The 10,706-nt window shown below is 49.6% G+C and overlaps 1 protein-coding gene across 5 annotated transcripts in view; it reads left to right on the forward strand.

Moving 5' to 3' along the window:
- Positions 1-10,608, forward strand: part of TRAPPC10 (trafficking protein particle complex subunit 10) — a 113,626-nt gene extending 103,018 nt beyond the window's left edge. For 2 of the 5 annotated variants that reach the window (XM_024758159.1, XM_024758158.1), the window contains 4 exons: positions 446-616; positions 4,154-4,331; positions 6,798-6,992; positions 7,306-7,544. In XM_024758159.1, the coding sequence (XP_024613927.1) occupies positions 446-616; positions 4,154-4,331; positions 6,798-6,992; positions 7,306-7,544 (783 nt within the window). The other 3 variants (XM_024758157.1, XR_003004962.1, XM_024758160.1) reach the window with 3 other exon arrangements.
- The last annotated feature ends 98 nt before the right edge of the window (positions 10,609-10,706 follow it).

Here is a 10,706-nt window from a genome sequence, read left to right on the forward strand (position 1 = left end):
CGGGTCTGTCACTGTGCTTGTAGGTATGGACTGTTGCCCGAGATGGTGCCAGCTCCCTTCCTTACTTCACTTAGTGGCAAATACACAGTAGTTGGCGTGGGTGTAAGGATGTCCCTTTAACTGTTTGGTGACATTTCCCACTTTGGGAATGTATGGGATACTGAATACTAGTAACTGCTCTTTATGCTTTTTAAAATAATCCCCTGTGCTGTAGAGCTTATGGAATCACAAAGGCTGAGACCCTTTTGACCAGTTCGAGGCAGTCTTCCTCGAGGGCAGCTGAGGGCAGTGCTGGGGAGGCGGGCGGGGCAGTGCAGGCGGCGTGTGGGGAAGCGGGCCCTGGGGGACCGCCTCCCCCGACCCTCTCGCCCCCCTGGCGGGAGGCGCCCCCTGGACTGAGCGCCTGTGTCGCGTGCGCGGGCAGTGACGGCCGACTCCCTTGCAGCGCATCCACAGCAGGCAGGCGGTGTTCTTTGTCTGGGAGCTGAAGTGGACACAGGAGCCTCCCCCCTCCCTGCACTGCCGGTTCTCCGTTGGATTCTCCCCAGCTTCTGAGGAGCGGCTGTCTGTCTCCTTAAAGCCCTATACTTACGAATTTCAAGTGGACAATTTTTTGGTATGTATTGCCTTATTTTCTGGTGGGCTTGTGTGGTGGCGAGATGGAAGACGGCATCATATTCTTTACCTTCTGTAAATCAGACAAAAGCTTTCAATATAATGAAGCAAACAGTCGCAGAAAAGAGCCAGCACTTGGGGCCTGGAGGCCCTGGCTGGCTAGTTAGAGCCCGAGGTCCGGTCCGGTGGCGGGTCTGACACTCGAGCCCTCCTGCGCGGCTCCCGCTGGGCGCGGTCGTCTCCAGAGACAGGACCCCGCCTCTCCTCCCTTTTCTCTGCCTTAGCGCTGACTTAGTCGTGTCCTGCACCCGATTCTTAGAGTCCTTTTATCTTGAGCGTTAGCTGCTGTGTCTCTAGTTTTTTAGAAGAAAAACTGAAAGTATTGTGGAAACTTACTTAAGGCACATTAGGTGTGGAGCTAAAAGCAGCCTAGACCTAGGTGAGCAAAGGCAGTAGTTGTGTTTTGTTTCTGTACTGAGATGATTGGGTTTGGTGTTAGGTAAATCAAAATGTGGGTACACAACTTTGGGGTGTTCCCTTTTCTTCTCTTTACGACTGAGATCGTCAGACACTTTATTTGAGAAGGTGTTTGTATAGCTCTTGACGTTAGCAGTTTTTTCAACACCTCCTTCCAACCAGAAGACTTTGTTTCGACCCTCCTGCTCCCTTGAGCTCTCCTCGTTAGCCTTAGAGTTAAACATAATCACTAGCACAGTTCCTCGTTTTGTTGGGCAAACAGGTGCCTTTTTGCTGTGCTGTTCACAGCAGCTGAACATGAAATTATTCATGTGGTAAAGAGTCTGCATACATTTAATCTGGTTTCCTTACTGCAGACGATTAACACTAGTTAGCAGTTTCCACTATTTTCTGTCTTTCTTGCTTCCTTCTCAAATTGAGCATAGGAAAAATTTTCCTTTCGAACTGAACAAGCTTAGTTACAGGCCAGAGAAAAATACCTGGTGGATTGCTGTCTTCAAAACCGGTATTCTGAGGATAAGAAATACAGACACCACCTTTCTTTCTGGGCTGCGCTGGGTCTTCGTTGCTGCGCGTGGGCTTTCTCTAGTCGCGGCGAGCGGGGGCTACTCTTCGTTGCTGCTCACGGGCTTCTCATTGCGGTGGCTTCCCTTGCTGCGGAGCGCGGGCTCTAGGCACGTGGGCCCAGTAGTTGTGGCTCTCGCGGGCTCTAGAGCACAGGCTCAGTAGTTGGGGCGCATGAGCTTAGTTGCTCCACGGCACGTGGGATCTTCCCAGACCAGGGCTCGAACCCGTGTCCCTTGTTTTGGCAGGCAGATTCTGAACCACTGCGCCACCAGGCAAGTCCCCAGATACCACGTTTTTTGAAAAGCTTCATTGAGATTTGATTTCTGTACCGTGAAGTTCACCCGTTCGGAGTGCGCACGTCAGTGAAGTTAGCGTGTTGACAGAGCTGTGCTACCGGCACCATGGTCGTGTTTTAGCACACTTTTCATCCCTCAAGAAGAAGCCTGTGCCCCGTTCACACTCACCCCCTCTCCTTCCTCTTCTCACCCTGGGCCACCCCTGATCCAGAGGCAAGTGTGCCTGGGCTTTGCCTGTTCAGGTGCAGTCGTGTTACGTGCGATCCTCTCAAGACTGGCTGCTTTCACGTGACAGGATGTTTCCAGAGCTCATTCATTTTGCAGCATGTTCAGGAAGGACTCCATTCTTTGTTGTGGGTGAATAATGTTCCATTGTGTGGATAGGCCACATTTTGTTTTCCATTTACCTGTGGCTGGACATCTGGGTTGTTTCCACCTTGGGACTGTTATGAATAATAATGCTGTGACAATCCTTGTGGAAGCTTTTATGTGTATGTATGTGTTCCATCCTCTTAGGTAAATTCCTCGGTGGAGTTGCTGGGTCATATGGTAGCTCTGTGTTTAACTTTTTGAGAAGCTGTTAAACTGTTTCTTAAAGAAACTTCACTTTATATTCTCTCGGGCAACCTGTGAGGTTCCAGTTTCCACACTCACGCCAACACTTGTTCTTGCTGCCCCTCGATCACAGGCATCCCAGTGGGCGTGAGCTGGTCTCTCCTGATGTCCCGTGGTGTTCAGTATCTTTCCTGTGCTTTTTGGCCATTTGTGTGTCTTCTTGGAGAGATGTCTATTCATATCCTTTTCCCATGTTTTAGTAGGGTTGTCTTTTTATTGAGTTGTAAGTGTTTCTTTGTATGTTCAGTCCCTTATCATACATATGATTTGCAGATATTTTCTCCCATTCTGTGGTTGTATTTTCACTTTCTTGATGGTTTCCTCTGAAGCACAAAAGTTTTTAATTTTGGTGAAGTCCAACCTTAGTCTCTAATTTCTTGTACTTTTGGTGTAGGATCTAAGAAATCATTGTTTATCCCAAGTTCAAAAAGATTTCCTCCCATGTTTTCTTCTAAGAGTTTTATAGTTTTAGCTTTTACATTTCAGTCTACGATCTACTTTGAGGTAACTTTACGTATGGTGACAGGTGGCGGTCCAGATTCATTCTTTCCATGTGGTGCCCCTATGCCATTCGTTGAAAAGACCCTTCTTTCCCCGTTGGATGGTCCTGGCACCCTTGTTGAAAATCTGCCGAGTTGATTTCTGGGGAGCTTACTTCTAAGCACCGTACCCGCAGCCTCCGCGGCTGCTGTCAGCAGGCCCCTTGCTGCTGACTTAGGCTCAGCCGCCCCTCCTTCCCGAGAGCAGCCAGGAAGCCATGTGCAAGGACACACACTTAGGAGCGCAGCCACCTCGTCACTCTGTCACTTGGAGCTGCCTCTCCAGCTCTCAGCACAGTCGCGCTCGTCTGGCCGCCCTCGCAGCCCTTGCGGACCGTGCAGGCTCCGGCCGTGAGCTTCTCGGGCCAGGGCCTCTTCCATCGGCCCCTTTGGTGTTGCTGTTCTCTCCTTCAGAAGGGGGGCAGCCACGTGTGGGGGGCCCGGGCTGTGATCCCTTGTGCGGGCTTGAGGCCTTTGTCCCGGGTGGTGGGCAAGTGTGAACACGTGCGACTACCAGACAGGTCACGGAGAAAGAAGCATTATGGAGAAGGTTCATTATGGACCTTTCCAAGGAACTCCTGTTAATTTTGCTAGTTGTGATAATGGCATTGTGTTTTGTTAAGAAAACGTCCGTACTGTTTAGTAACACATCCTGAAGTATATATGGGTGAAGGTGACAGGTCTGGAATCTGCTTTAAAGTAGCCTGGGCAGATAAATCAATGTGGATCGATGGATGGCGGAGGCTCCTGAAGCGGGATCTGACCCTGACTGTGGGTGACAGGCCCATGCAGGGTCACGGGCCGTCCTTCCTCCTCCTGAGATGCTTGCACGCGTTCTCGTTAGGAAGAGAGCTTAAGGCTCTTGAGGCGGGGCTTCCCGAGGGCATCATCTCTACAGGGAGTCGGCGGTCAGGGGCAGCGAACGCACGGCTCCTCCTCTGGTCTGTTCCTCTCGAGTCTGCGGGCGGCACCGTGGTGGCCCCAAACAACATTTCTTCAGATGGCTTATGTCTCCCGTGCCCTTCTCTCTCCTTTCTCGCCCAGACCTTATACAGTGTGAGAGCGGAGATATCGCCCCCTCCAGGGACAGAGCTCTGTAAGACAGGCTCACTCTGCTCCTTGGAGGTGTCCATCACGCGGCTCTCGGACCTCTCGGACGCGGACAAGGATGAGGCGCTGACGGAACGTGAGGACTATTTTTCAACGAAGCTTATGTACGAAGGTGGGTCTAGAGGCTGCTTTCCACTGGCTATTGTGCTCATCCCTGCCATCCACAAAGTGTAGTGTTCCTCGTCTGAAGAGAGAACGTTCTAGAATTGGAAAGAGCCAATTCTGAATTGAATGTTCCAGTGTATGATATGGTCCTGGGCCCACGGGATGTTGAGCCCGGTTACTGTGGAGTCGTTCTCCTAACAGCCATTCGAACAGCCTTGGGGCTCAGGGCTGAGCACACAGCGGTGCCTAGAGCTGCCCTGTCCTGTCTACCCATGAGTCAGGCCCATCCCCCCGGAGCAGAGCCCAGACCCCGTCGCTGAGCAGGCCAGGCGTCCTGTAGTCATGCTCCTGCCCTTTCCCTCCAGCCTCCTTTCACTCCCTTTCCCCTCACCCGCCACCTGCACCCCGACCCTGACATGCCCGGGCCCTCCACCCTCCCCAGTCTCTGCCAGACACCCCTTTGCAGCCCCACTCCTCCTGGGCCTGGGCTTCTTCAGTAGTGGTTCTCAGGTTTTGGCGTCAGGACATTAATGCTCTAAAAGTAATTAAGGAGGCAAATATTTATTTACTTATTTTAAAACAACAGGGAAGCCATTACCTGATAATACTCTTGAAAAAGAACTATTTTCCAGAACAGTAAATAGAGCGAGAAGAATGGCGTTTTGCAGCCTTTCAAATCTCTTTAACGTCTGGCTCATGGCAGGTACTGAATTTTCCTGTCTGCTGCGTTCAATCTGGTGATGTCCCGTACTGGTTGAGGTAGATGAAGAAGCTCTAGTCTTGCACAGATTTGTAATTGGTAAAGGCAGGACTCTGAACAGCCTTCAGATAACTGGATGTTCTCTGATACTCCACCAAAACTCAACAAGCGGTAGTTTTTGACAGCCTGGCTACAACGTGGAATCTGAAATCACATGAGTGAGCGTTTCGTGCTGTCTCATTCAGTCCTTTCATCTGCCTTGCATCTTGGAAGGATCTTTTACCCGGGCACATTTTGTAGCCCTGCGCCTCCGTCATTTGCGAAACACGGTTCCTGAATTGTGCGGCCCCTTTCGTGGTTCAGGGCCACAAACTTGTGCTGGCCTCAGGCTCACGCTGGGCCCATCACGAGAGTCTTGGAGTGCCGGGACCCTGCCAAGCTCACAGTGGCAAAGGCAGGTTTTCCAAAATGCTAACTTTTGATCAGAGTTTTGAACTGTATCATGGGCAACTTCTTTGAAGTGCCAGGCTCATGCCTTTCATTTTTAAGCAGGCGTCTGCCGGATGCCTGAGGCTGACGAGCTCGCTGGTGAGGCCCCAGCGAGCTCAGTGGCCTGGCGGCCTGTGCTGTGTCCAGGCCCACTTCCCATGTTACAGGAAGCAGGGTGACGGGTGCACGGACCTCTCTCTACTATTCTGCAAGTTCTTGTGAGTCTCTAATCATCTCAAAATTAAAGTTAGAAAAAGAGATGTGTACGAAAGGGTTGAATTAATAAAATTAAATTGATTTTGACTGCTTCATGAGGGCATCCTTAACTAAAACTGGCGGTCTTTTCCTGCGAGTCTGTGGTGGCGAAGAACACAATGCCTGGACTCTGAGTGCACGTGGGGCCCCAGCTCACACTCAGGCCCTCGCGTTTCCCACCAGAGGGCGTGTCAACACTGAGGAAGGCAGGAACGTGCCCTCACGGGTGCCCTGAGGACCAGCGCGGAGAACCACTGCTCCGGTGTGCCCCTCCGCGATGCTGCTTTGGCTTCTGCCCATCCTCCAAGGCCCCCCGGCCCCACCTGTGGGAAGTTCGCCCTCTGCCACCCCTTCTTTGCTCGTGGAGCGTCTAGTCATGGGCTCCTGGGCTCTTGCTTTGTGTCCCATGGCAGGGATGCTCTGACCTCTGTGCAAGGTCACCTGCTGCCCGAGGACAAGCAACACCTGTCCTCCTTAACTTCTGAATGACTGCTCGGTTAGGTGTTCGAATCGCACTGAGTCACATCCCAGTTGTGGTTTAAGTTAGCGTTCGTAACAGCACCTGCCATATGGTAAGCCTCTCCGAGGTACGCGTAGAGGAACTAAGTGCTTGACCTGCATCTTTTCTTCCCATCCCATCAGAGGCTTCTTTGGCAGAGTTGGGGTCAGACCCACCCCCAGAGGAGCCAGCTTCCCTGCCCCGCCCCCACTCTGCAGCCGGAGCGACCGTGCTCTTGAAGCATCACACGGCGCTTCCGCGGGGATTTGAGTGCAGAATTGAGTCACTGCTCATTTCTTAACCGGAGGAGGAAAAAGTGGTTTTTCCCTGTGCACCCAACCTGTATCTTCCTTATTAAATCAGCTGTGTTTTACTTTGAGGTGCAGTTACAAGGCATCGAGATACAGAGTATACGCTCCGGTTCTGGACTTCGCATCGTGGAGTGTGAGACTGTTGACGTTTCTTATTTTGGGGTGAACACTGAAGGTCCTTTTTTGGGGTGAAAACGGTGCTTTCCCTCTTCGTTTCAGTTGTCGACAACAGCAGCAATTGGGCAGTGTGCGGGAAGAGTTCCGGGGTCATCTCCATGCCTGTGGCTGCTCGGGCCACTCACAGAGTCCACATGGAGGTGATGCCCCTCTTTGCGGGTTACCTGCCCCTCCCCGACGTCAGGCTGTTTAAATACCTGCCCCATCACTCAGCGCACTCGTCACAACTGGATGCTGGTAAGGACTGTGCGGTGAAGGCACCGCCCGTGTGGGAGGGGCAGCTCCGTGCGGAGCGGCCACAGACCAGCATGGGGACAGGCCTGCTGCTAACAGCCCGTGTCCAGGGCCAGACGCTGGTCAGGGCTACACGTGCTGAGCCCTGGTCTGGAGAGCAGTCCGCCCAGGACCCAGGCGCTACATTCTCTTCAAAGGCGAGGCCGCCTTTGACATCCTTGTGCCCTGAAGGGTGACTCGGGAGGCTGGCGGCTCCCCGGGGTGGGGAGAGGTCGGCGCGGGGCGGCCTCCATCTGACTTCCTGTGCGCTTTCCAGATAGCTGGATAGAAAACGACAGCCTCTCGGTGGACAAGCACGTGGACGACCAGCTGGACAGCGGCAGCGTCCAGAGCAGGGGCAGCACGCGCTCGGTGGCCGGCAGCGAGCACAAGGGCTTGCCCATGCCCCGGCTCCGGGCGCTGCCCCCCGGCCAGGCCTTCAACGCCAGCGCGGGCACGCAGGTCCTGGTCATCCCCAGCCAAGACGACCATGTTCTCGAAGTCAGCGTCACGTGACCACGCCCAGGGCTCACAGTCCCCAGACCGGCCGTGCGCGCACGCTTGAAGGGATCCTGACTCGATTGTAACTGTCTCGCTCTAACCAGACTTTTGGTGATTCTGCCTGGCCGTGGACGCATCAGAGAATTTCAGTGTACAGCAGCTGGTCAGCTGAGTTGCATCATTACTTGTGTGCTGTCTGGGGTGTAAGATGCCTTGTTATTTTCTCATCGCCCCGTTCCTGTGCTGCTGTCCTCCCGTGTTTGCCCAGAGCCCCGCCTTTTCCCTCACCCTCTGCTCAGGAAAGAGCTTCTAGCGCTCTCACCTGAGCAGCCTGTCATCTGCTGGTTCTCTGTGGAAGCCCAGGGCTCTTTCAGGTAGACGCGCAGCAGGCCTCGCAGGCTTGTTAGTGACACGTGTGTGCCTTTCTGGTCACACGGCTGCCCGATTTCTGGACCAGGTGGATTTGTATGTCTCCTAAGGGGTAAAACACAGTCCTTTACCTCAGCTCCTCTAGTTGTGCTTTTCTAGAATAACACCCTTTCTGGGCAGGGGGATGGCGCTGGGGGGTGGGTGGGGAAAGAACAAAACCCCTTCTGTGCCTTGGGATGTCAAACTGGGCGGACCTGGAGCATTCATCAGCTGGAGCCATTTTAAAGGTACTTTAAGACTAGACCAGGGCATGAGAAAGAGCTCGGTGTTGAGATAATTTGGAAGTCAATGTTTCTGGAACCCTTTCTCCCTTCTCCCCCGATGTGGATTAGGTATTATATGCACATGGAATTAAGTATATATGTATTTTGTCATAGTGTCTGTGGGGGTTAGTACGTTGTTTTTCTCTCACCTTTAAACTTAGTCTTTACATGTAACTGTATGATGAATATTTTTCTTTCGCACCTTAAGTCTCAGAAATTAAGAGGTTCCATTTAAATGATGATTACAGGGGTCTTCTCAGTGTATTTCTAGTCTGGTTGTAGGAAGGACGAAAGTCTTGGACTGTTACTCTCTGCTGTCCACTACATTGCAGTCATACCATGCAAAAGGATTACTCTGCTCTAGGTTGTACATTTAATTGTACATATCGGTCGATTTATTATTTTTAAAAGTACAAACTAACTGATGTAATGTTTAAGTTGCACCAAAAATCAAGGACAAAATAAACATGTGTTCGTTTTTATTGGTGTGAAAGTCACAGCTTGTAAATAAGTGTTGTATGTATTAAACCTTTTCCAGCTCTCCAAAGCGATGTATTTTTGTACATAAGAAATAGAGAACTCTTAATTCACTGGGAAAGTGTGGTTGGAATTGAACTTGACCAGATTAATGTGAATGTAGCCGGTCCAGCAGAGGGCGGGGCCTCACGAGTAACCTCAGACGCGTGCGCGGTGGGGAGAAGGAGGCTTCTGCAGCAGCTGCCACTGTCCTGGCGTATATGCCACCTGCTGGAGGTGTGGGGCGGGAAGGCGCAGGGCAAAGTGAACATAGAGCAGAGCAGCTGCTTTCTGTGCGCGGTCTTAGCTCGCTTAACAGATGAAGGTGGGGATCCCGGCCGCCGCCCCCCACCCCATGGTTTTCATTTGTAGAAATTGGAGAAGTGTACAAAGAAGATAAATGCTTGTATGTTTAATTAAACTTTTCAGAAATTTACCTTCCTTATGTACAGTTTAAAACTAATAAACTAGGCAAATTAGAAGTTCAGAATCTAATGATAGTTTAGGGTTTCTTACGTAAGTTTGTTTTATTGTAAAAATTGATGATTGCCCTACAGATCCACCAAGCCTTGTGAATGAAGAGATCTTTGATATTTGATTCTGTCAGAAAAGCCTCTCATCCACGTGGTGAGCCTCGGAGCCCAGGGAAGGCGCCCTTGCTTCCTGTGTAATGTAGCGTTCCCTCTCACCTTCTGGAGGGGGAATGTGAGTCAGTGCTTCCCTGATTTTTGGTTGACTTTTGTGCTGGGGTCTGATCCCAGGATGAAATTCTCTAACTACTTACATATTTAGAGGAGAAAAAAATGGAGGGGAAATCCAAAATGTTTATGGTAGTTTCTTATGTCTGGAAATTGAATGAAGTCAAATTTATCACAGGTTTGTTTTTTACCCCCTAATTACCCAAAAGATCTTTTGCAATCTAAGTTACGTGGGTGCCTCTGTTGTTTTTAACAGAAATGAAGAATGTCACCTAAAACTTCGTCTTTTTTTTTTTTTTTAACTAGAAGGCGGTAATTGGATTTTTGTTTTGCTTAAAATAAGGCTTATGTGTTTGAAACAAGCTAAGCTGGTTTCGTTGGTAAAGGTGTAGCAGCTGTTAAACAATTGTGAAGCCAGGTACTGAATGTGCATCTAAGAAGCAGAATATGCAGCCATTTTACAAATATCTGTGGAAGATGTAAATAGTAGCAAATGAAAAAGAAAATAAGTTATGATTTTGGTGAATTTCATAGGGTCTCCTATGATTGGAAAAATTATAACTCTTCTGATTATAATGTGGAAATTGTATTTAATCTGAAAATGACTTCTACCTACAGTTCCATTGTCAGCCCAGCCTGTAGTGGGTCGGGTTCCCATATTCGTCTTAGCTGATGGGGCTGGGTATCCCATAAAGGGTTAGTGGAGAAAAGACACACAGGCTTCTAGTCAATTTTTCTTTAGTGTTTAAAATAAAGTTGAGTTATAAAATGAAACACTCCAGGTGTGTACATAAAATGAAAACTTATACAACTTTTTATAAAAGAACAAACTAGGCTGATCAAAGTGTTTTATTGTCAACTGTGATCTTTAAAAGAAATCTCCTGTGTGATTTTAAAATTTGATTTTTCATGAAAATGCCCCTTTCTCTAAATGTATTCATCCTGTGCGTCAGGCTGTAAGACCCAAAAGCATTGTTGATGGTTTGCTGGGATTCTGTGGCTGGAAAAGGTGACAAGTTGGTGACTTTGATACTGCAGGTATTAACTCCATTTTCATGGTTTACTATGAAAGTCATTTTTCACATTATTCTGTAATATATTGTTAGACTAAAGCCATTGTATTAAGACTGTTTAAAATGTAAGCATTATAATTCTGAAAATACACATTTTAAGAAGAAACTTGCTGCTGTGAACTTGATTCTTTTGCTGTGGAGTGTGAAAATTGAGTGTCTAAAGTTAAAGAACTTTCTTGTTTTCTTTCCATAATCCTT

This window comes from Neophocaena asiaeorientalis, unplaced genomic scaffold (genome assembly GCF_003031525.2).
Source record: "Neophocaena asiaeorientalis asiaeorientalis breed wild unplaced genomic scaffold, Neophocaena_asiaeorientalis_V1.1 scaffold45, whole genome shotgun sequence".
NCBI lineage: Eukaryota > Metazoa > Chordata > Mammalia > Artiodactyla > Phocoenidae > Neophocaena > Neophocaena asiaeorientalis.